A 26,749-nucleotide genomic window follows, 5' to 3' on the forward strand; every position below is an offset into this window, starting at 1 on the left:
GTTCGACCCATATTCGGAGACTAGTTACCCACCGGTTCACGGGACACTGCTCGAGGGTCCATCCAGGATGCCGATATAAGCCTCAGGAGAGCGGTCATTGGTACTCACCCTGAAGGCCTTCTCCTGGGCGATGAGGGCATCCTATTCCTCAGTTATAGTCTCCATCAAAGTTACACTGTTTGGAAAAAAAGTTAAAGAGTTTAACTTAGTAGAGTTGGCCTTGGAGCTCCGTTTTTCACATTATACATTGTGTTCTGTGTTATATGTTGCCTTAACCTGTTGTCATTCTCCTGTTACACCTCCGTGAGATCCTAAATTCTGCTATACTGCTACGTCAATCGAGACTGGGGATCGAGGGGAGGTTCCAACCCAGCACAGGAAGTGACATCAATTAAGTCCTGCCTCCCTGAGCATAGGTTGGAAATCACCCATCCAGGATGCCCTCATCGCCGTCCAGGAGAAGGCCTCTTCAGGGTGAGTACCAATGGACCGTTATCTAGCTTTTTTGGCCCCAAGTATATTCTGTTTTTTGAATACACCTGGGAGGTTTGATTGGTAAAAGAAAACCCCCCAAAAAAGCCAATAGGCTTTTTCAGGTTTTTCTGTGATTCAGGTTTGCCAAATCACCAAGCTAACTTCAGTTTACTGGCCTTTATCCACCACATTGCCTTCTCTAGGCACCTGTTAAGGCCCATCCAACACAGATGTTAAACAGAAATAGCGGTTTCATGTTAATACTAAATAGCATGGGAGGCAAGATGGATCCCTGAAGGACCCCACAGCATAATGTCACAGGGCTGAAAAGTAGTCTTCCAGCACCACCTTCTGGAATTGGTCGGACAAGTAAAAAGTACAATGCCCTCTACTCTTATCCCAGCCAGCCTTTCCAGGAGGATACCATGTCAGCAGTGTGGCAAACCAGCCAAAGCTCCAGGAAAATCAACAAGGAAACACTCTTCTTATTGCTCTTCTGGCAAAGATTAGTAGTGAAATAAACCAAGGCTGTTTTCTACTCCAAAGCCAGGCCCAAACCCAAACTGAAATGAGTCTAGTTATTATGAAGGTGAGGGGATGTAGCTAAGTTGTTCAGCATCTGCTTTGCCAACAGGTTCAATGTGCAGCCTCTCCAGTTGAAAGGATGACGGTGTAAGGGATGGGGAAGGTAACAGCCTGACTCTGATAGACCAGTGGTCTGACTCAGCATGAGGAAGTTTCATATGTTCATGTGCATTCACCACCGAAAACAATTTAACACATGTGCCCTACAGCCAAAAGTTGAAAACAGTATCTCAAGGAATAACTCCAGGAACAAAATAATCCATTTATCATTAGTCTGTTTGTAGATTTTTACACTTACTCATTTCTAAGTAAATGCTGCCTACTTTGCAAAATGTCTACTGGTTTAACAGAGATTAATTATTTGGTTCTTACAGAATGGAGCTAGAGCTGCCAGTGCTCATTACAAGGTGCCTTTGTAATCTGGAGGGTTTAATCAGTCTTAGTAACAGAGCACCTTTGCAGGGAAGGTTCAGCACACAATGCCATCTCAAAAGGTGGAGAGTGAATGCTCCACCAATATCCAGTTAAGCTGCTTGACAAAGGAAAGCTGTCACAATTCCAATTATTAGCCACATGTGGCTTTGAAACACTGCTGCAGCCGTCACTCAACACTGCTTTGGGTTCATCAGTCCCTGTTGCCATCAGAGCCCATATCGGTATCATAGGGCATCAAGCTCCTGGTCTGTAGAGTGGATGCCTCATAAGCAAAATTATTTCACACCAAAACTTACCTTTGTCCACTTTAGTGTCATTGTCTGTTGTAGGCATTATATTGTTTTAGTGCACTAATCTCCATTTGCAATCTTCTTTTATTGCTCTGTCATTTGTACACATTATCCTGGTCTGATTGCTTTGTCTCGAACTACATAATCCACCTCGACTATCAGTAAAAAATACAATAAATGCAATTAAATAACATCCATATCCTGAGCTTCAATGTCTGTTCCCAACAACAATGACAACTTTTGAACAATGAAAACCAAGACTCTCAGTGATACCAACTTTTGCACAAGGTAACCATTTTTGACTTTTGCACATTTGTGCACAAGCTACATGTGAAATGCAAGGGAAATGCCAAAATGTCAGATATGCAAGCTAGACCAATTGCCTGTCTTGCCCAAAGACATGTCACCAATAGTGAAAAAAATTGGGGAGGTCAAACTAGTGAAGTATTCCATTATCCGGCAATTGCTTTCAGCCTCTAGCTGCTCCAAGTGCAAAGACATTCCAAGCAGAAAAAATGAAAAGCTTAAAGATTCTACACTAAGGCAGAAATCTATGCAAATGATAAAAACTGCAAACATATTTTACTTGCTATTATTTTTCATAATTTTTTCTACTAGCTGTCATTAGGGAGTGGCAAGAAATTGCACAGAAGCCTACACATAAGTACCAAGACCCACAAACTATCTGCACCACCATAAGCTACAGCTTCCTTCCTTCCTGTTTCTGCTAGTGGCAACAGTTCTGGTGGTGGTGCTACGATTACAAAGCAGTTTTCACATATTAACCATGAAATTCATTTTGGAATTTCCATCCAGTTTGCCTCACTGAGACAGAAAATCTCCTTGTCAGCTTCACTTGGCTCTTTTTATTGAAATCTGTAAAAGAAACATTACAGTTGTCATCTAGGTACTGAAGAATTCTTACTATTGAACATATGGCCTTCCCTCACTATTGTGAGGGCTTCAGTGCGCAGAATAGGTTCTTGCCTCTTCCTATGAATAGTAGAAGCAAAACGTGTTAGGGAGCCTGTGCCTATACTGGTCACCAATTTCATCTTTTCTCACTGCAGAATTTGGATTGGGACAGGATTGCAGATTACTCACACTGCTTAACATGCCTAAATATGAAATTCTTATAACCAAATGAACCCATAGGAGAGAGGAATGGGCATCCAAAACTATCAGAATACACTGGATGACTTCAAGGATGTGGAAAAATTGCTTGGAAGAAGGCATCCTACTAAAGTCATGTGTGACTTGCCTATCACAATTCATTACATCTATCTGATAGGTATTGCTAGGCTAAGCCCAGAGAAGTGGCTGTGGTCTGGTAGTCATGGCGAGATGTGTTTCTCTCCATGGCATAACTCTAAAGATGCCAGCCATAGATGCAGGTGAAATGTCAATCTCGTTTCTGACCTGGTTTTGTAACTGAAAGTGTTTTGACTGATGAACAATTGCTAGTGTAGCAATAGGAGGAGTTTGACCCTACTAGTACTCCTGAATCTCCCAGTGGGCTTTTTATACCAGGGATTTTGATACCATTAAGTGTAGTACCTTCCAAACCATTTAACTATTTTACTATAAAATTAAGTTTCTCCCAAAGGGGAAAGGACACACTTGACAGCAGCCCTTGCTGTAGGAAACCATACTCCTCCTTCCCACATGGACCTACCAGGTCCACTTCGAAGAACTTCCTGCCTGGGAACACAGGACAAATTCTGCCAAGCCACAATTCAGCCAGAAGAGCTTGTTTGCAAAGTTAGGGGAGCCTGTCTGTATGTGGGTGGAGGGAAAGGGGGGAATCTGAGAACGGAGAGCCCTTTTGCAAAGTTAGGGAAGTCTCTCTGTGTGTGTGGAGGGGGGACCTTAGGAAGGAGAGCCCATTTGCAAAGTTAGGGGAGCCTGTGTGTGTATATGCGAGGAGAGTGAAATCTGTAAGTAAGCTTTTTTATTGAATAATTAGGCTAGGTTTTCATTATCTGTGGAAAGTTGTAGGGCTGAATGAAGAGGAAATGGCCCACTTGGTGGGTGCCGTTAACTTATCAACAGTTTTCTAGAGCTCATTATATTTGTTCATACCATGGGATTTACTGCTAGTGATGAATAGTAGGGGCACCATGGTCTGCTTTTTAGCCTCTCTGGTGTACAAGAACATGGGATACAGTTGATCTGGGTCCTAAATCCTGTCTGTGTAGTTTAAATCTATATGTAATCATATGCAGTACCATATGTCCTAAACTTCTCCTTTCAGACTGACTCATGTGACTCATCCTGAATCCACATCTGGAAACAGAAATGTGGGTCAATAAATTGAAGCTCAGTCCAGGTAAGACTGAAATGCTAAAGGCTTGAGGATTCAACCCACTCAAGAGTTGCACTAAAAAAGAAAGCGGGCTTTCAACTTGATGGTGCTACTAGATCTCTGTGTATAGATGTAGGCATGGGTCTTCCTTGTGGGCTCTGGCTAACTGGGGAATGGACCAAGTGTGGACTTGCTTTGAAAGCATGATCAAATCCAGACTTGTCTACTGCAAAGTGCTCTACAGCCCATTTTCTTTGAAGATCAAAACATTCATAAAAGCAAAGTTGTTTGCTGGAACTGGATACTGGGACAAATTCTTGCCACTTCTGAAAAATCTGCATCAAGTACCAATCTGCTTCCAAATCTAGCCACAACTCATGGTGGTGGTTATTACCTGAAAAGTTATAAGCAGCTGGGATCAAGCTATTTTAAAGGAATACCTGCTCCAAAATGTCCCTGATCTTCATTTAACAGGAGTTTCATAGGCCTTGCTTTGGTACTAACCCTAACCCTTTAACAACTGGTTGTTTACAAGCACTATTTTAACAACCGGTTCTGCTGAAGTGGTGCGAACTTGCTGAATCCCACCACTGGAACTAGCTGAGAACAATCCCTGTGTTGACATCTCATGCTAGAGTCCCAAATATTTTTCTGCATCTTAATCATATTCCAGTATTTCTTTTATGTCACTGTTTCAGCTTCACAGTGGAGGATATTTTAGACCGTCTAATTTAGGCATCTCTCAGTGATCCTAAATACCAACTATGAAGTCTTTGAGGTGTCAATATGTCCGTGCAAAGGTCAGAATTTCAAACACATGTTGCCACTCTCCACAAGAGACTTTAAATGGTTTTTTAGCCAACTTGATTTAGAGGTATTTAATTGACCTCATTAACAAAGACCCTGGCATCTGACATAGCTTGAGTAAATCAGGGTTCAGAACAACTGTCATTGCCTTCAGATGCATTGGCAATAAGACATTGAGAGGTTAGTTCCAAGACAAACCCAGGCTATCTGAAACACAGCCCTAATGGCACAGCTTCACAGAAAGTCATGCCAGTGTATTTATTACTGTCTGAACTCTAAGGCTGTAAAACAATCTCATGGTTGCTAGTCATTCACCCTCCCAAAGATTCCTGACAGTCAAGCAATGACTGGAGAAAGAAGGATCCGGTATCAGGTACCCAGAGCCACAAGGATGGATCCCAACAGTCATCTTATTACACTGAAAGGTTCTTAAGTGCACTCTTGTAGAGAACTTCCCTCTGTTCCAATAACACTCAACTTTGCATGGCCTTAATTATTCAGACATACACAAAATTATAGCTCTGTATCAAGTGAAGGCCTTTTGTTTGGGTTAAAGCTTCTGTGTCCTGAACATTTTTTCCCTTCACTTTGCAGCTGTTAAACAAAAGTCCCTAGTTTATTGTTTGCTTCACTGTCACACCAATGTGGCTGCTTTGGTATGTACACATAGCATGAAACTGAGGCTTCAGGTCAATCCAGGCTTCCCAGCACATGCACCTACATATATCAAAATACTGCATTTTGCATTCATTTGTAAAACTAAACCACAGAAGCACCTCCCTACTACTGATAAAGACTGGATGCAGTCATTCCCCCCCTCCTACATAGTTCAATTGAACGGAGACACAAGCACTTCACAGAATGATAACCTGCTCTTAACATACTTGTCACACAACTGTAATACTTCAAAGAGTCAAAGTACACCTCATCCCTACACCTCATCCCTACGGTTATTTATCAACAGCTTTATTCAGGAAAAAACAGTGTGTGAACCAACTTTCATTTCTAAACACAGAGCTACTTCTCCCCATCAAAAATGCTCTCCACTAGCCAGAAAACAAATTTCTTGTGTTGTACAAGTGCTTTCTGTTCCAAGAAAAGGATGTCACCAGAATTTTAGTTAAAAATACCTCAAAGAATTCATAAGATAAAATTCAGCTGTCAATTGTTCTCTTAAGGAACTTCACACCAGCTCAATGAAGGCATCTCATCCATCAAGCTGGGAAGGTCAAGAGGCAGTGTAGTCATAGCACTGACTACATCACACCCTAGTGAGAATGGATTACAGAAACTGGTGTGCCTTTATTGAGGTAGCTTGATTACACTCACAATTTTGGGCTAGAGGACTTGCACTTACTGCCGAGCAAAGCTATCTCAAAGTCACCTTGTGAAAAGACCTGCTTCATGTTTTCTTACTGCAAAGAGTCGATAGCAGCTTGACTTTCACATTACACTGTGAGATTCTCTAAGCAGGTAAAGGGAACACAAGTAGAGACTAAACAGGTACATCACTCAGTTATTCACCATCTGGTGATGCTTGCTAGGAAACAGCTAATAAACATTGGCCACTGCTTCTCTCTTTTCAATTATATTGCTCAGTAAACATGCTTTTTATTAAGAATTGGTCAGAATCCTTTGCCAAACAGGCAATATTGCATCAGCCTTTCACAAGGGTTTGTTACAAGGTTTTCTTAAAGGTTTAATTAGTCTTCTTTAGAAAAGTTTCAGAGTTCCACAAATAAATCTACACACTGAATCAATTCAAATGAACAGAAATAGAACATTATATAGTCCTTCATGGACTGTACTATTCCAGATTACTAGATGAAAACTGCATGTTAAAGACAATGATTTTAAACAGATTGACTCAGAATCCTATTAAAGTATATTTAATGGCTCGAACTCCCCAAAAACATGTTCTTAGGTTGGCACTGATGTAAAACTAAAACAAACCCTTTCTACACAAACTAGTATTACACAACAACAGATTCTAATACAGCTGTTTCCTTGACAAGCTAGCCTTCAGTACACCCAGAAGCCTTTAAATGGAAGAACTTTCAATCATGCAAACCCTCCTCCTGAAATATGAAGTCCAAAAAGGGCAAAATCACCTATTCTTTTTTCATATTTAAATTATCCCTAACACCAAAACTGCACATAACTAGAGATTAACCATCAGCTTGAATTATGAACACACTGGGGAAGAATTAAAATCCCACTCAGCCACTTTTCATATCACACACATACAAAATTCTTGCTTGATCCTTAATCTCTATGCAAGGGACTTATGGCCCAAAACAAGAGCAGTTTTAAATTCTATTGTAAAATTTGGGACTGTGAGGTTCCACTCTATGGTGGTTCTGGTCCTACCTGGAGGGTAGATTTTAGAAGGTGGTCCTGGGGGCCTGTTATTCAGCCCCTTAGCCTCCTGCAAGGTTCCATCTTGTCCCTTTTACTCTTTCACATCTACATGAGACCTCTAAAAGTGGTCATCTGAAGAATTGTGCTGGGTTGTCAATAATATGCAGATGACATTCAGTTCTGTCTTGAACTTCTAGCCAATTCCAGGGAGGCTGTAGAAACTGTGAACTGAGCCTGGAAGCAGTTTTGGAGTGGATGAGGGCTAATAAATGGAAACTTAATTCCAACAAGATGGAAGTGCTACTGGTACATGGAAGATCTGACCATGGATTTAAGGTGTTACATGATCTGTATGGGGTTGCACTCCTCTGGAGGTAACTGTAGTGGGGGAAGGTGCTACATGGATTAGTTTGGATTTAAAGTGGGCATCCCTTCTTATTCACAAGACATCACATGAAGGTGTTACTGCTTGTGTGTCAGCTGCACAAAGTTTAGGGACCTAGGTTATATTCTCAGGGTTTTAGGTAACACAATCCAATTTTCTCTGTTTTTCTTTGGATCGGCTCTTATCTTTTGCTTAAAAGCTACTTGGCAAACTGGAACTCCCACCGGACAGATTCACAAATGAAGTGGCATGGATTATCTCAATCCTGCTGTAAGAGTTCTTTTCTTCAATGTACTGAGCCATCTGGCAAGCCAGGCTACCCATTATATCTTCCTCTGCCTGGCACACAATGAGGATGTAAAGTAAACAAAAGAACATCTTTTATTCAGGTAATACAAACCCTACTATAGAAGCAAAATGAGGAAAAACAGAAAATAAAAAAATCCCATTGATTATCTGCAAAAGACAAAAAATCACATAGAACCACAGAGAACTGAAACAAACATACTGAAGCAGATTTTGTCTGACAACATTTACCAGTCTGGGAACATAACCAAGCATGGCAGCTGTGGAAACTGTGGTTCCCAGGACCAGTTCAAACGCAACTCAGACACTTGTGCACTGCACACTGTGAGCAGGAGGCTAACTAAACTTTGGGTAAGAAGCTTCCCATCAATACACACTGAATGCTTTTGAATGAATTGAGACTTATATGAACAAAACAGATGCAAAACAGGAAGGGACAAATTTACACTTTTAGCAGTGCATGCACACAAGTCCTATGTCATACAGATTTTCTATTCATTGTCTTTCTCCCACACTCCTTTGAGCCTCCATTCTAAAATTATCTAAGCGGCTCATAAGCCATTCATTAAATGAAAACATTGGTAACCAATATTTTAAAATAGCATAGGGGCACATCCTTTGTGGGTAGGCAGGCTTGCATGCCAGACCTTCCCACGGCGGGGGCCTCAATAAGAGGTCTGGGGATTGTGGAGGGCTTGAGGGCACAGGCCTAGAAGTCCTGTCTCGAGCTCTCCATCCCCGGCAGGAGGGGGTGTCACAAATGTGTAGGCGCCCAAGTGGCATCTAGAAACCTCCTGTCCCGGTCCCCTATGGGGGATGGTGCCGGGTTCAGCGGTTCACTGCCCAAAGGGCCAGGGGTCAGCAGTGGGCTGACAAGGACCAGGTTCAGCGGTCCGCTGCCTGGTGGCCAGGATGTGCCCCATTATGCTTGCCCAGCTTCCAAAAAGTTATGTGTTATTGTTAATAAACCAGGCTGCAGCCATTCTCATTCCAACAAGTAAGGTTTATGTGTGGTTAATTGGGGTAGCGAAATCTGCACGCAAGAGTGTTTCATATACCTCATTTCAATGTGACTATGAACCATCTTTAAAGTGCTCTGCTCATTTCAAACAGTGCCACGTTTCCCCCCCACCTTTTTCCGACACATTTTTCCAGCTTTTAAAAATGTTCTAAGATGAGTAATATAGCGACATAGCACTAATCTTGGAATTAAAAAAAACTTTTAAAAGGCAGGGAAAAAGCAAGTCCTTTCAGAAGCACTCTGGCCATTTTAAACAGCACACTGCAGCAATTCAGAAGTACAAGGAAACACTGGAATTCCAACAAGGTACAAGTGTCTTTGTCTGAAATGGTAAAAAGAGTCAGTCAGAAGCCAGGAGCCAAAATGGATGTCTAACCCTGTTAGCAACCAGCTGCTCAAATGGATTGTAAGGGCAGTCTGAATGGGACCCACAACTGCAATCCTGTGCTACCTTCTTGGACAGACTTACTAAACCAATTACGCCATTGCCTCAAAATGGAACTGTAACGTGAAGTCTTTAACACTTACCCAAAGGATTAATTAATAGGGTCCTATTCATAGCAACTGCTCTGGAAAAGCTGTGTAGATAACTAATATCTACATAATGTTTCCTTGGGAAGACACTCACATGTTCAATACTAATAAAAAGTCTTCCTACGATATCAGAGGAATGCCATGAGTAACTTTATACACTTCAACTTCCAGATGAAGGATGTCTTTGGTAGTGACCAGCTATGGAGATAAAAAGCAATATACGAAGCACCTAATTGTTCCTTATTCACGATGAAAATGAGGCCTGGATAGTAAAATGTATGTCTGGGTTGCATCACTTCAGAGTGCAAGCGGGAGCTTCCATGACTAAATGGTGCATCGATCCAAATGAACACTAAATATCAGGATAATGTTTTAAACATAGCTTTCTTCCAGATATGCTAATTTTATATGTGCAGAGGTTTATTTATTGGTATGGAAGAACATTAAGAACATAACTGGGTCAGATCAGTGGTCTAGTTATTCTCACACAGCAACCAACCAATTACTTCAGAGTGTCGCAACAGGTCATAGGGGCCGAGGCCTTCCCTGATGTTGCTTCCTGGCACCAGTATTCAGAGGCTTACTGCCTCTGAATGTGGAGGTTCCTGTAAGTGACCATGGCTAGTAGCCACAGATAAACCTTCAGTCACAAGAACCATCTCTTGAACTCTGAAGGGGTACTGTTCAAAGTACACTACCTCAATGAGATCTGAAAGAAAGAAGATAGCACAGAAAACCATAATGAACATTCATTTATTTATAAATTAAGCAATCCATGTAAACCTGTCCCTAGCGTCATCATTAAAACAAACATTAGTTAATATTCTTATTATTCTGTTACTAAACTGCTTAACTTCCTGGCTTCAAAAATTCAACAAAAGCTCACAGTCAAAAGGCAGAAGGATAGTCCAGAAAAAAAATGTACCAGACAGGAACACTGTCCAGTCCACAAAGTTGCACAGATCTTGCTACAAGAAAAAAGCATTCCCCATAGGTGTTTATTCCAACAGGGTTTCCACCTATAACTGCTGCCTCAGAGAATGCTTATTTGATCTGACATTATTAATATTCACAAATGTTATATTTGGCTTCACAAGGGCCTCCAAGGCAGTTAACAATTTAAAACAACTTTTAAAAGAGCAGAGTTAAAATGCATATAAGAAGAAAAAATACATTTAAAACATAAAATATTGGTTAGAAGGGATTGCTGAGGGAATGAAAACAAAAAAGTCTTCACCTGTTGGCAGAAGATGGCAACAGGAAGGGACAGAGGAATCACAGAGTTTTGGTACTATAATTTATGTGGTGCTCTCCCAGGTTGCCATGTGTCTAATCTCAGAAGGTGGGGGGAGTCCTTCAGGTTTGTTGGTCCCAAATTATACAGGGCTTTGAAAGTCAAGACCAGCACCTTGAAGCAGTGACAAAGGGAGGGGAAACTGCGCCCGGGGCATGAACTGCCCACGCGCCCCCTCCCTCCCCTAGCCCCGCCTCCGCCATGTGACTTCAATGGTGGTGCCCAGGGCGAGCCGCCCCAGATGTTCCCATTGCAGCCACGCCTCTGCCTTCAAGCATGTCCAAAAATAAACTGGAAACCAGTGTAGATGGTCCCTATAATGCACTCCAGTCAGCATCTTGGTTGCAGCTTTCTATATCAACTGAAGTTTCCAAACACTTTTCAAGGGTAGCCCCACATAGAGCACATTGCAATAATCTAATCTAGCTGTAACCAGGGCATGCATCACAGTGGCCAGTTCTTTTTGGAACAGGAAAAGCAGCTGGATAACCAGTCAAAGCTGGTAAAAGACACTCTTGGCCAGAGCTGCCACTTGCTTATCCAGCAGTAGACCTGGGTCCAAGAGCACCCATGGAATACAGACCTGTTTCTTCCAGGGGAGTGAAATCCCATCCAGAATGGGTGACTGCTTAAATCTCAGGTCAGACCTTAATTAGTTGCACTTCCCTCTTGTTGGGATTAAGATTCAGTTTATTAGCCTGCATCCTTTCCAAAACTGCTCCAGACCTGGTTCATGGGTTCTACAATCTCTCTTGGATCAGCTGTTAGTAAGAGATAGAGATGGAGGATCATCAGCGCATTGGTGACTAGGCTTGGTAAATCTGAATCACCCCCCTCCCCCCCTTTATCTGTTTTTGACTTTACCAACAAAAAAACCCCACCGAATAGCCCAGGGGCCAACAAAGCCAAACATGATTCAGCTTAATTGGCTTTTAGACAGCACAAAGAGGGGGAGAGACACTGCAACCTTCTATGATGGGCTAAGAAGCCCAGCATGGAAGATTCCCCCCCCACCACCACCACCTGTGCTGCCCCAACCGGAAAGACGAGGGGAGCGAGGCTGCATGACCGGGAAAGAAGGCAGCAAAATCCTGCTTGTGGGAGAAAGCGTGCTCCCTCATGCAAGCAAGATCAGGCCTTGGAAAGGCATGGGGGGAAAGGCAGCATGATCCTGCTTATGGAATCCTGCAAGCAGCATCGTGCCCCCACCCTGCTTTACAAGGCTTGCGGGCCTTGGAAAGCAAGACGGGGGGGGGGGGGGAAGGGCGGCATGATCCTGGTTGCAGGAGGGAGTGTGTGCCCCCACCCCACTTTCCAAGGCTTGCAGCCCTTGGAAAGCATGACGGGGGGGGGGGGGAGGCACCATGATCCTGCTTCCCTCCCACACACAGTATCGCTACCTCTGCCCCTTGGAAAGCACCAGCAGGGGCAGTTTTCTACCCCCTGCCATTTCCCAGGCCCCTTGCAGCTTAGGAAAGGGTTGGGAGAGAACTGACACATTTTCAGATTCAGGGTTTTTAAACCCAAATATTTCTGGTAGGAATCGAATAGAGCCAATTGATATCGGCTGTATTCAGCTTCATCGAGTCAAATGTCCCTGTAACCAATAATTACTGATAGAAACTATCGGTGCTCCAGCCTACTGGTGACCACCCAACCCCAGTCTCCAAATAATCTTACCCAGTGATTTCATATTAGATAGCACAGGGACAAGATGGAACCTTGTGAGACTCCACAGGCACAAAGCCACAGCGCTAACCAGCAATCCCCCAGCACCACCATCTGAAACCAACCCTCCAGGCAGGACCAGAACCATCGCTGAATGGTGCCCCCAAATCCCAGTCCAGAAGGATACCATGTCCAATGCTATCAAAAGCTGTGGGAGGTCCAGGAGAATCAACAGTGTCACACTCCCTCACAGATCATTTCAGGTTCTTGATGTCTTGTTATTATTAGCAGTGATTTGCTAATAGGAAGCATATGAAGATAGTGTTGTTACTTCGCTAGTAGCTGAGGATTGAACCTCTTACTCATTTTCCTTTCAGTATTAATTCTAGTATGTCTATTAGTTTTGTATTTCATGCATAAATCTGTTAGAGTTACTGTGTCATATTGTGAATGTTTCAGCCACATCTGAGTATAGAGTTCTTGTTTATAACTCATACTAGTGGGGAGCACCCAAATCAATAGCTAGGTCAGTGGTGGCGAACCTTTGGCACTCCAGATGTTATGGACTACAATTCCCATCAGCCCCTGCCAGGGGCTGATGGCCAATTGTAGTCCATGCTGGCGGGGGGCTGATATAAAATTCGCCACCATTAGGTTGTCTATGTGTCATTCACTTCAGCATGTAATTTCCAGCAAAGCCCAACTGTTTGGATCTTACAACTTTTTTCCAGTGACAATGGAGCACTCCAATGGATAGGAAGTCTTCACATTTCATTAAGGACTGTCCGCTGTCTAAACAAGGTAAGCCTCTGCACTCACTCTATCCTGATGCCTGTCTTCAGGGGCCAAAAATATTCAACCATGTAATGAGACTGCTGTCTGTCCTGCATTACCAAATGCTAACTCTACTCAGCCTGTTTTGCCACCTGTCTTTCTTAGGGTACTTCATATCTTCCTCAGCAACTCTGTTTACTTCCTTAGGCCCCTGTATAAATCTCGCTGCCCTTCCTGAGGTGCTGAACACTCCCTTGTGACTTTCCTGCCTTTCGGGATGCCCAAACATCTATCTCTGCCCACTATGCAAATGAGATTTTTATTTGCCTGTGAAACTGGTTCCCATTCTCCTGTCTGCCTCAAATCTGACAAGGAGGATTCTTGGGTGAAGTGTACAACCCTGGAAAATTTTGGCCAGATGAGATGGAATACAAAAGTATAACTGAAAATTTGTTACTCGTTAATTTCTCATTGGTTTCAACAGCACAACAAAATGAAAAACTTTAAACAAAACAAAACTACACACTCCTAACAGGGACTATTTCTATATATACACTGAGTGTGCTAGTCTATCTTATAACTATAGCCCAAGACTTTATGCAACTCTGAGGTGAGACGTTAGGCCTCATACCAGCTTTTTGAAGATGCTGACAATATATGAACATGTACAATGAAATCAAGAAGTTGAACCATTCGCGTAATCACCATTTTCTAGCCAAATTCATTCTTAAAGAATTGCAAAAGTAAATGAGATAGTAAGGCATGGAAAGCCAACACAGACATTTAAGACCCCCTGGGTAAGAAATAAATGTTTTAGATAAATAACAGAGAACATTTTACCACTCTTCTACAGTGGTTCTGAGGGTGGAGTGCTAATCCATGTTAATGATCATGAGAACATTCCTAGTAAATTAAACCTGGAACAAAAGGTATTCCGTAAAGCATTTTTAATATTCCCAAACATACAATGAAAGAACGGGAAAATCCACTCAGCTGCTATAATGTTACCACGCAAGCAGAAGGTGTGTTAAGAATTAAGCAACCTGTTTTCAATTATTTTTAGAGCATGCCCTGCAGCAAGGAATTATGACTCTAGTTAATGTGTTACGAGACCAGCCATTTATCCTTTCTTCATTTAGCTAGTACAAAAGCAGCATCATTTTGTATACTGTTTTTCCATACAGAAATTCAAGGCGGAATAATCCCTCGTGCAAAAATTCAACTAGCAATAGCCCTTTGCTTGCGTCTGTCTTTTAATGCTGCAACATTCTGTGAAGGATAGGAACATTAGCTTCTTTCAGATATTTAGTTGCGCCACTTCTACCCCATCTCTCCCCAAAGGAGTCCTAAGTGGCTGTCCTCTCCATTTTATGCTCACAACAATTCTGTCAGGTAGGTTAGGATGAGAGAGTGTGACTGGCCGAAGATCACACTGTGAGCTTCCATGGCACAGTGGTGATTCAGACCTGGGCTCTCAGATTCTAGTCCAACATCCTAACCACTATACCATGCTGGCTCTCAATGTGATAAATATGAGTATATAATGGGTCCAAAAACAGTTTATCATGCTCATGGTATTCTAAACTATGGTTTAATCCCAATTTAGAATCCCAGTTTATGAGAAAGAAAAAAACTCCAATTTGCTCAGATCCCTTTGTTTGGATATCCCAACAAAAGAGAGTAAGACTGAAGGTTTTCCAAATTAGGAAGCTTTCAGTTACGCCAGAAAAGAAGGAAGGCAGAAGCATAAAACAAGTTTCAATGATGCCCAGAAAAAACAAAACATAGATTGTCTGAATGTGGCCATTGTGGTGTTACTTTTTGCTATGCACGTCGATCAGTTTAATCAATGACCAGTTGGAGAAATGCAAATTCAGAAGAAAAAATGGGGTGAAGTGGTATAATACTCAAGCAAAACTTTCTTGGTCTTTCCTTTGATCCAGTTTAAGTTACTATATTTTACTTCTTACTGATGCTGCACCCCAAAACAAACCAAAAGGTCTTGGCAACCCACCCACCCCACAAAGGAGATAGATAAGAAAGTTATAGGAAGGAATTCTTTCAATACCATTTCAATTCTTTCTGAACAGAAAGAACAAATGGGCTGCAGGACAAACCTTTTAGAAAAATAGCTTCAAAACGTCCAAATATAATAGTTGAACAAAAAATTTCTGCAGAACAATCTGACACAAGCATCAGAGCATCTAAATGAGATGTCACAGACCATGCTCTGAATATGCAGCATTCAAAATGCAAACTTAAAGGTACCAACTCCTAATAACAGCATGGAACCCCCAATATTTAAACCCACATTACATGTTCATCTCATGTCAGCCCCCATCTTCTTCCAAAGAGGCATCAGGGTGCCTAAATTCAAATAGCATCTGACTGTTTTTTAAGATACGTAGTTTCCTACCTTACTTACCTAGTTTGCAATGCTACAAAAAATTGTAAAACACAAAGAAGAGACATGTCGTTTTTGTATACTGAAAAACAAAACAAACAGCTTAATGGCTCCTTATTTATGAACACATTTATTGGAACAAACTTGCATGGGTATAACTCACAAGCACATCATCAGTACTAAACCATTTGATTTGGTAGTTGTCAACTTTGTTTCTTCTTTAGTTCATGAAAATATATCAAATTCCTTCCTGCTTCTTGAACTACTTATTAGCTCACTTTAAAAGATTACACAGATAAATCTCAGATGAGGCATTATAATCAATAGGAAGGCCCAGCCAAAGAGGAGGAGGAGGAGGAGGAGGAGAAGAAGAGGAGGAGTTTGGATTTATATCCCCCCTTTCTCTCCTGCAGGAGACTCAAAGGGGCTTACAATCTCCTTGCCCTTCCCCCTCACAACAAACACCCTGTGAGGTGGGTGGGGCTGAGAGAGCTCCGGAAAGCTGTGACTAGCCTAAGGTCACTCAGCTGGCGTGTGTGGGAGTGCACAGGCTAATCTGAATTCCTCAGATAAGCCTCCACAACTCAAGCGGCAGAGCTGGGAATCAAACCCGGTTCCTCCAAATCAGAGTGCACCTGCTCTTAGCCACTATGCCACTGCTGCTCCCAGAGGTGCTCCCAAAGGTGCTGCTAACTGACTTTCACATGCGATATAGTCAGTCAAGAATATGGGGAACAGAATCTGTATATTTAAGGGCACGTTTGTTACAGTTCCTTGCATTGCTACATTTGGTGTCAAATCAGAAGTTCAGGAAACAGAACTGGAAAAGGAGAGCTGCAATATTTGAATTTTGTTGCATTCCCACATATGGACTGCAACACCACAGCTAACCTTGAAATTTCCTCTACCATTCTTATAACCATAAGACTAAAACAGTTTCTACAAGGATTTTATACTCTTGGGACACCTATAGATGTAACATTTCTGGAAATTGTAAAGCCCTGTTTCTTCATTAAAAAAAGAAGAGGAAATGTTGCAGAAAATTGAAATACATGAATTACTTTCCCATCAAACCCAAATTTATTTTATTAAACCATATGAAATGCACAATTTCTAATTTTATTTTTATGGATAACTTACTTAGCATATAAAATTATATTATTTGGCCTATTTATAAAATTTAAAAGTGTAATTACCTTAATTTTCTGTAAGAAAATTACATCTTTACCCACTACTTTTTTGCAAACTACTGTACTCTATCCTCTCATAGTACATATATACCAAAGACCAGTTAGCCTGTTATACTGGGTTTTGCTTTTGTTTTCCTCAAGAGGTTGTTTTATATTTATTTTGAGGGTTTTCTATCTGTGAGAGCTGAGTGTGGGTACTGAAGTTAATTTGAGTGAGGGTACTGAAGTTAATTTATCCAAGCCTGATAGGACCCTGATGGTGTGAGAACTAATCCATTAGTCAGAGTACCATCTTATGTAAGGACCTGTACCATCTATATAATTGTACTATCTGAAGAACATCTAAGCTTACTGAAATTGACCAAACTTATTTGAGCCAGTGCCTGAAAACAAATCTAAAAGATCTCTGTTGTAAATACATATTTCTGCTGCCTTATCCATTCCTTTCTCCAAGTTATTCATATCCCATTCCCATCTCTTATCTTGTTAAATAAATATTTTATTCTGTTTAAGTTATCTCTGTCTTAGTATTATTATTTTGGTGTGCCTTATGAAAGAAATTTGCCAAGGACGTTTAAAAAAAAGAATAATGGGTTTCCTTCACCTTCTGGGATAATTGTAGGGCTGAGGGAAAGTACTTCTTGTCACCAAATGTTACCAGTCCTGAAGCACATCAGTCCCTGACAGGAAATAGGTGGGAAAAAAATCTGACAAGTTAAAGTCAGTGAATGGTTTATCTGCCTTGGTGATATTGGACGGTGTGGGGGTTCATAGCATCTTCCAATATTTTCATCAGAAAAAAATGGAAGAAAAATCAAGGAAAAAAAGGGATTTTAAAAAATGTTTCTGTTTTGAGGTCATTGTTGGTCAGTGTTTTTTTCCAGTTCCTTACATCTCTGAATCATCCATGCATCCGAAATACAAACCCTCCAAAACAAAAAGCCTCCACGTGAACATGCCCTTTGACACTACAGTAGGAAAGTCCTGTGCAAAATCATCAGGACTGTATTTCCACAAGGACAGTGTCAAACAGAAAACAGATCAAATGGTACTTCATGGGGGGGGGGGTACCTTCCCAAACATATTGGTTGATCAGACAATTAATTTTCTTTATTTGTTCCTTTTTGTGGAGCAAAGGTCAAAATATAATTGGCTGGTGGTTGAGCCACTAAGTGACAGTGACCGTAAGTGTGAGGGGTTTTGCCAAAGAAATTGCACCAAGGTGTTTAAAGACAGGAAGCATTCAGGAACATCAAGATCTATTACTCTGCACAACAGACTCCAAAGACAGAAGGAAAACATCATTTCACAATTCACTACAATTGAAACAGACAAAACACTGAAGAATCTATAGCAGGTAGCAGTTCTGTATTAAGAGTGGCGAAAAAGCTGACCCAGGAGGTCTTCAGTATCTGTAGCTTCTACATTCTTATATTGATTATGTTACATAATTTATGACCTATTTAAAGCCTCAATTGATATTCCAATATAGTTAACATATGGGGTGGGGGGAAGAATCATCCACTGGCTGCATTTTCTATTCATTTCCAATGGCAAAAAGATTTTAAAAGTATCCTTGCCATATATAATTAAATCACAGTACTTCTTGTTGAAGGCTTTCATGGCTGAAATCAACAGTCTATTGTGGGATTTTCAGGCTGTGTGGCCACGGTCCAATAGTTTTTGCTCCTAAAGCTTCGCCGCATCTATGGCTGGCATCTTCAGAGGCATGTCATGGTAAGATGTGTTTCTCTCCATGGCACAATGATCACAGCACCTTCAACAACCATAACTTAAAGCACACTGGGCTGGATCCTGTGACACATAGGTACAATGATTGAGGATCTGCCACTTGATCCCAGGACCCCTCCCAGACTGTTCTGATGCAGGGACAGCGGGATCTAACAGTCACATGGAATGTGGGTGATGCTAAGGTCAAAAGAAATGAAAATGTCCCCCTTCCCTCTTCTACAAGCACCAGCTCCGCTGACAAAAGAGGGAGGAGACCAGTTTTACCCCCTTCCTTACTGGAGGCTCCCTGCTTTGTGACTTTTAATCCCCGTGGGTCTCACAATCCCAGGAATTGACTTTCCCAGGGTTACAAGAGACTTGGAGGGAAGAGAATGCAAGGAGATCCTTGACCATGGGCACTTTCTGCCTGATCCAACCTATTGGTTTCCCTAAGAGTTGTTTCAAGGCATAGTTTTTCTTGCCTGATGGTATCTTTCAAAACAATTGTTAATATTATTCACACAGAGCATCAACACAGGTAAAGAAAATAACCAGGTGTAATTTCTTTAGGGCTCATTCACAAATACCAAATAACCTGAAGTTACAAGCAGGACAATTAAATTGAACTTCTGAAGCCCAATGAATAGCATTGCCTCTGGTTTGGTTAAACATGCAATAAATCCACATGACCTTGTATTTGTGTATTTCCTTCCTGCATACTTTAATTACTATGTTTGGTTTGAAATATGGGATATTCCATTATCTACTACTTCAAGATCAAACCCAAGTTTTGATCACCTAAACACATCTAGAACAGGGGCAAGAATGAGTAAATGGAAGAATAAGAATCACTCCAAGGTTGCATAGAAATTTAGAAGCCAGGCTCTATCCCAGTGGCAACTAAACTTACACAAAGGAGATAGATGCTAAGGAAAGTATCATCAGAGCAAATAACTAGTTACTTTCTTAAGCTCTTGCCTTGTTCTTGGGATGTACTCATCATTTTAAAAAATGAAACAACATCAAAAGTTAGGGGGACTACCACTGCTAGGCACAGAAAACTATTCTGGTTACTGACTCCGAAATTAAGACTGGTCAGACTGCTAACCGGTGTCTCGGTTAAAGGGCATATAACACCTGTGCTTCGACAGCTCACTGGTTGCCAGTAGAATTTCGAATCAGGGTCAAGGTTTTAACCTTCAAGCCAGTGAGCGATCAGGGACCCTTCTATCTATGGCACCACATTGCCCCAGATTACCTGAAGAGGATTCTTTGGTCCTCCAATAAAAATATCATGGCCGTCACTGGCCCCAAGGCATGTGATTAGCCTGGACCAGAGCCAGGGCTTTTTCTGCCCTGGCTCCAGCCTGGTGGAACTCTCTGTCAACTGACAGCAGGACCCTGCAGGACCTTAAACATTTCCACAGGGCCTGTAAAACAAAGATGTCTCCTAGTTCCTAATTTCATACTCTATCACACTGCCCTGCATAAACTGGGCAGCAATATATTTTACTGGTTCTTCTGGAATAACTCACAAGTTGTAGACCAATGTTGGGTAGATAATATGCCTGTAATCTATTAAAGCATGTCAGTGGGCACTCATGTTTGAAGTGGTTGCATGCCTTACTCAATAAGGAAATGTGAATACACCCTCCCACTTCAAACAGCTACAGTCTCCCTGTATGTATACACTTTGCCCATGCACTGGGCACCAGAGGTCAAGAAAATTCCTTGCTGAATGCAGCCAATGTTGTGCTCAATCAGTAATTTATTGAATTACCGTTTCCTTTATTGAAATCAGTCAGTAATTTATTGAATCACCGCATCAAATCTCTAATATTCACTTGCAAGCCAAATCTGACCCAGAGATGTTTAGATTAGTTGAAATTAATAGTTACATCCAACCAGCAACAACACTTCAAGATTTCACATGCCTGTAGAACAGTTCTTAGATTGATTCCACTGGCAAACATCAGACAAATCTTTAGGCATTCCTCCACTGACCTTAACACAATAAAACATTTTAGCTAGTTTCCTGGTGCTGCGAATTCCACCCCAGAGCCTAATCACAGCCTGGGAAAATTGTATTTGAGATTCCTAACTACGAAATAGCAGAACTGACATTCCTCTGCTCTTTCAGACACCATCCATGTACATATAAAGAAACAAACAGGATTTGTGTTTCAGATTATCTTCCCTGTGATCATCTGGAGATTGCTAAAGATGTGGGTGCACGTGGGCGTGCGTGCGGGCTCACAGGCACGCACACAAAACAAAATATGCAGAAAGGAAAACGGTTCCTACAATTATGATTCACGCTGCAGAGCGAAATATGTCAAGAGATAATAGAGAAGTAGAAGAAAAGCCGACTCATTTTTGAAAAACAGAGTTATATTGACAAACCCTTTGCCAAGCACAGAAATCGCAATGTCAGCCACCGCCATAGAACTGAAATGACTGTTGTGGGGAGGAGGTAGATTTTATAAGTGGCATATGCAGGCAGATCGTGTGCAATACAAAAGGTGCTAAAAATCATACTGGAGCAAATGAATCACCATGAGTAGATACCACTGCAAGCTCCAGGCAGCAAAGATGACTGCAGACAGGCAGTGCTTTCTAGAAAATACAGAGGAATAAGGGCTCCCATAGGTTCACAGGCGTCTATTCGGAAACAGGTAAGCCATGCCCCCTCTGCAAGGCCAGCTTCAGATCGCTACTACCAATGCAATAAAACAACTCCAAAAATGGATACTTTCGGGACAGATTATTTTATATTTAAGTGAGAAATGTGGGTTTAGTCAGGCATCCACCCTCTATAAAGTAGAAATAAGCACAGGTTCCACGATCGCCAAACACCTTTCATTTTAAAAGCTGCCCACCTCCGCTTTGTTTTTTGTTATTATTGAAAAAAAAACTGATCCGATTAGGGACGACTCTTCCTGAGGCGCCTTCGCCTGTGCAGAGACCCTCGAAAACGCTGAACTAACCGGATCAGCCTCGCCGCCGACAATGAAGCGAGGGCGCCCCATCTTTGCCGGCATTACACTGGGGTGTGGGAAGTAAAGGAGGTTTTCCGGGGGAGAGGAACCAGGGGTGGGGTTGAGGGGAAAAGAGATCCGCCAGGACCCGGGCTCGACAGAGCCCTTTACCGCAGGCATGCTGCATTGCTTAGGCGCGGGGAAATGGGGGCGACTGCAAGCCTTACTTGACTCCCCACTTTCCTACCGTGAATGCCGGTCTGGTGAGTCATGGCTCCGGTTCGGCTCCGCTGCAAGAGCTTCACTGTCTCCCGGGCAGGAAACGGCTCAGAGTCTGGCACCTCCCGCTTCCGGGTTTCTGCTGCCTGGGCAGGAGGGGCTTGAGCCGGGTCCGCCCGTGGGGAGTGCCGATCGCCACGTAGGGGGCGCGGGAGGGAATAGGGCGGTGTGGGGTCCAGCAGACACGGCCTGCCTGCAACTCTTCTTGGCGGAGGAGACGAGTGCGATTGTGCACGCAGGATGCAGATGGCGTAATCCTAGACGGAATGAATCTACTCTAATCCCATTAAAATTAGCTGTGCACAGAGCTGCATTGTTAAAGCGGTGCAATTTTCATTACTTGATTCCTCCAGTGACAGCGGGGAGATGTTTCTGACTGTTTGGATGCAGGCATGCTCGGGAGGGGAGGGGGTGGGGAGACCCAGGCTGTAACCCTATTACCGTGGCATAGCCGTTAATGTAAACATTTCATAACTGAAAAGTTGACCCCGCCGCCGGTTTTACGAGATTGTATATATAGAATCTCTGGCTCAGAGAAATGATGTTAGAGCTCCGAGTTCTATTATTTTACAGACCATTCGGGAATGGAGTCTGTAATTATATTCATGAATAGGCCCCATTAAAGCAAATAATTAAAATCAACGATTATTAGGGAGGCACGGAATATCTTAATGTCATGGATCTGGGAGAAGCAAATTGCTGGAAGGCTTCACTTGCGCAAACGATGTCTCCACCTTAACAGTAATTATTGGTTACTATGGATGCTTGGAGGTAGGCGTCTAGTTATACTCGTAACTGCATCTATAATGTGGTTAAACCAGATGCTTTGCCTAAGGCACTGGTTTTCAAAGAACTTCAGAGTTCCTCAGTGAGAAAATCCCTGAAAGTCAGCATGGTGTAGTGGCTAACAGTTGTAGATTCTAACGTGGTAAATTGTAGATTCTAACATGGTAAACCGAAAAACCCACCACAACTATGGTAAACTGGGTTTGATTCCCCATTCCTCCAGGTGAAGCTAGATGGTTGACCTTGGCCTAGTTACAGTTCTCTCTGACCTCTCTCAGGCCCACCTACCTCACAAGGTGTCTGTTGTGGGGAGGGGAAGGGAAGGTGATTGGTAGAGAAAAGTGATTGGTATAAAAACCAACTCTTCTGATGGATGAGACTTGACTGAAAGAGAACCTATCCATCAAAATTAACCTTGGACTGCAAAGCACATCTAAAGGTGTGTATTGGGCTCATTCTTATGTCCACTGTCACTTCTTCAGAGGGGAAGACAGAAAACCTGAGGCCACCCTGTGCAAATAAAGGATATGTGCAGTGTTTTTTAAACTTGGATTCATGGACCTTCAAGGATCCACAAAAGTTCTTTAAAGGATCTACCAGTACTTTTTAAGGACAGAGGCAATCCTTTCTTGTGCCCATATGGCTACCGTGAAGCACACTTGGTGTTCTGGGAGTGACTGCAGGGACTCTATACATCTGGGGATGCCAGCTGGCCTGGAGAAAAATGTCCTATTCCTTTAATAAAGGCTTAATAAGATGTTATTTACCAGATGGTGGTATTTACCTCCATGCTATGAAAAAGCTTTAGCTACCTATTTCCACACATTCCCCACAACCACTGGACAGGCCAGTGGGGGGAAATTGAGGGGGGGTGTCAGTGGCACATGAACAAGCTATATCACTTCTGCTGCAAAGCCAGAATGTACATCATTTTGTCAGCATAACACTTTAGGATTCACCCAAAGTGCTATGGTTAAACCAGAGAGTTTGTAGGTACATCATAGAGTTTTGGTTGAATCCTTGAGTGTTGCCCGAAAATGATGGTGTCATTTCTGGTTTCATGCCAGAAGTAACACTGTGAGCCAACACAACACTGAAGAGTTTTTTCACTCCCCCCCCCCCCATCTGCTACCAGTGTGCCCACTACAGTTCATTTTTTCTCCAGGCCTGATGGCAACCTTATCTATCTGAGGGAATGGGATCAAAACTGACTTCTCCCTCTTTCAAAGGAAGGAAAATGTTAGAATACTAGCCAGAAAATTTGCTCACTGGTTACTAGAAAGCTGTGTCTCATTCCTAGAAACTCTTAACTGGTTGAATCGAGCCAGAAAAATTCAGCCCTGATACTATCATTAGAATTACTTCCTGTATATAATGGAAACTGATTTTGTTTTCATATCAACAGGAAGGTGCCACTCTGCATCCATTTCAATAACAGCCAATTACTATTTATTTATTTATTATCACTTAAATTTAATAGACCACCCACCCCCAGAGGGTTCTGGACGGGGTTCAATTCAGTTTGAAACAATATAAATAAAATAATCTATAATACAAATATAGATTAAAACCAACGTTCCGATATACACATAAATACAAAAAATCAGATGGCTGGATGGCATCTCATTGCGAGGGGCGGCCAGATGGTAATCCAATAAGAACATAGCACAAAGAATAGGGGATGGTATGATGTCCACAACTATCCCTCCCCACCAAAGGCCAGGCGAAACAGTACTAGTTTGTAGGCCCTGCGGAACTGTGAGTGGCACATGAACTCAATTGAATAGCAGAAGTTCAGGTTTCATGGTATTTTAAAAATTTTCTATGAGACGCTCTGAAAGTTTTTCCAGGCCCCTTCCAGTTTCTGTGTGGTTGATCTTTAGCTATAAACTATTAACCAATAAGGAAATGACTTTCTGTCTCCAGTGCAAAGCCCCACCCAATCAAGGGGTAACATTTAGAATCTGGAAAGGGCCAATTGAGTTGTGCCCCCTGGAATCACCTTTCCTTTGAGCCATCACCTTGTAGGCCATGTATAGGCAATTTAAAAAGTTTTTTTTTCCAAACAGGCTTTTGAATGTATAACTAAGGGTTCTCACTATATGGTTTTGAAGATTCAAGTGGATGAAGGCCTCCAGGGGGACTATCTGGAAGAACTTAGGGGCCTGTGAAAATGTTTAATCAGAATGGAAGATGTAGGCTGCTAAAGTTTCAGAACTGCTGTCTTTGAGCCTCTACTTTTTCTGTTTCCTGGAGCTCACTTTCAATCCTATGCATTAGGTACAAAACAAAAGTGTTGCATGCAGAAGCATGTCGAGGGGAAATGTTGCCTGGGGGCAACACTTCCTCCAGGCACTCCTGCACCTCTGCGCTTGGGGCGGGGGTTGGTCCAAGCCCCGCATCCCCCTGCCTTTCTGGAGGCCAGCTCCTGCTGTCCCCAGCACCTGGGGAGTGCAAAAGCTGCCTGCACAGAGGCTGGGGGGCAGGGCTCGGCGGTGGCGGGCAGCCGTTTTGTCATTTGGGGTGGGGGGTGGGGGGCAAAAGGCATGTGCCCAGGGACATGGAAGTACATTATTTTTTTATTGCAAATGGCATGCAATTTTGTTCCATGTGCTTTGGCATCCAGACTGAAGTAGCTATTGTTGAGATTTCTATACAGTGTTGTCTCCAGTTGTCCACCTTCTAGGTTTTCCCTGCTTTGATGTTGTCTATTCCTTCACATTTTGTTTGATCCAATCTTTTTGTAATGATCATAGTCAAAGTACCTTTGCATGCCACATGGCTGAGAAGGTGCCAATTTTTGATGCTCCTGTTCATATTGCACTATTTTTCTCACACCAAACTCCTGTGGCTGCCATTTTCTGCCTCCTTCAATGCCTATCACTATATTGCTAATAGTTTCTCTGAATTCCCAGCTTTCATTTTTTTAAATGATGTCTTTAGCCCTTTACATTTCAGAGACATCTCCTCAATAAAATGGCCTAGCCCTAGACTTTTAAAAATGAAAGCTGGGGATTTAGAGGAGCCAGTAGATCATGGTAATAGATCATTATAATGTTATTGTGCCATAGCAATCTACTAATTGCAAGGTTTTTTCTGCCTTCCAGTGGTACAGGGGAGGGACTTGGAGGCATGGGAGGCTGTGACAAAGAAAGTGTAAGGGAAATTATGTAGATATTCTGCTGCCAACACAAATGCTTATGCAACTGCAGAAAGCACAAGAGCTACACGGAGAGTCATGACCATATGCAAGCAGCTTCAATCATATGCAGTGAATACATGTTGCATCATTCCGTAACCTTCACCATACCTCAAAGCTGGCTGCAGAAGTGATGTGGGTGAAGAGATCAGGGGAGACAGGACCAACATAAAATGGAAGAGAAAGGAGAACAAATGTTAAAGGTTAGAAGGAAGAAGAATAAACAGCACAATGAATAAATAAAAGAGAACTTGAAAAGAAATAAGGGAATGGGTCTGGCAGCAGACAGGAAGCAGACTTTTCTCAGACAAATACACCACTTTTATTACAAGAACACCATTCTAGTTAGGATAGACTAATTATAATTTGGGTGGAGATACAGGACCTGCATACTGCCCTCATGGTTGCAGGATGGAGAAGTGTGCATGTGATTGCAGATGTTAGAAGAAGCAGGAAGGAAGGAAGTTTTCCTGAGAACAAAGGGATAGTGTCAGCTGTAAAGAAAGGATACCCAGTGCCTTGACCCTTCCATCTATTTGACTCTCTAGTCAAGTCCTCCTCTGAAATCTGAAGCTGAGACACCACACAGTCCTTCAGTTCCAACACCTTCTCTCAATATCTCTTGATTCATCTTCTTTCTTAGATCTTCAAATCAAATTCTAGAGAGTGGTTTTTAAAGAATGTTAGCTTGACAACGGCTTCTCTGTGCAGCTTTATGATACTTTATGTCAATGTGCTTGGTGCACATGTTTATATCTTCTTGCTCAGACAGGAATATACAGCTCTGATTGTCCTCATGTACTTCTATGGGTTGTGAGACATCTATCCCTAGTGACCCAATCCAGGGAAGAGTGGAAATTGCCTCCCAGATGTGGTGTGGGGCCACACTGGTGGATTTGCCCTTCCCAGGGCAGTTATCCTGGCAGAGAAGCTGAAATAATGG

General features: G+C 42.3%; 1 protein-coding gene across 2 annotated transcripts in view; it reads right to left on the minus strand.

Moving 5' to 3' along the window:
- TWF2 (twinfilin actin binding protein 2) overlaps positions 1–22,004 on the minus strand; it is a 91,039-nt gene extending 69,035 nt beyond the window's left edge. For both annotated transcript variants that reach the window (XM_048489927.1, XM_048489928.1), the window contains exon 1: positions 21,790–22,004. Coding sequence is in view for 1 of the 2 variants with exons in the window: in XM_048489928.1 (XP_048345885.1) it covers positions 21,790–21,814 (25 nt within the window). In the remaining variant the exon portion in view is untranslated. The remainder of the gene's footprint in view (positions 1–21,789) is intronic.
- Between the last annotated feature and the right edge of the window lie 4,745 nt (positions 22,005–26,749).

The sequence above is a fragment of the Sphaerodactylus townsendi genome, linkage group LG03 (genome assembly GCF_021028975.2).
Source record: "Sphaerodactylus townsendi isolate TG3544 linkage group LG03, MPM_Stown_v2.3, whole genome shotgun sequence".
Lineage (NCBI taxonomy): Eukaryota > Metazoa > Chordata > Lepidosauria > Squamata > Sphaerodactylidae > Sphaerodactylus > Sphaerodactylus townsendi.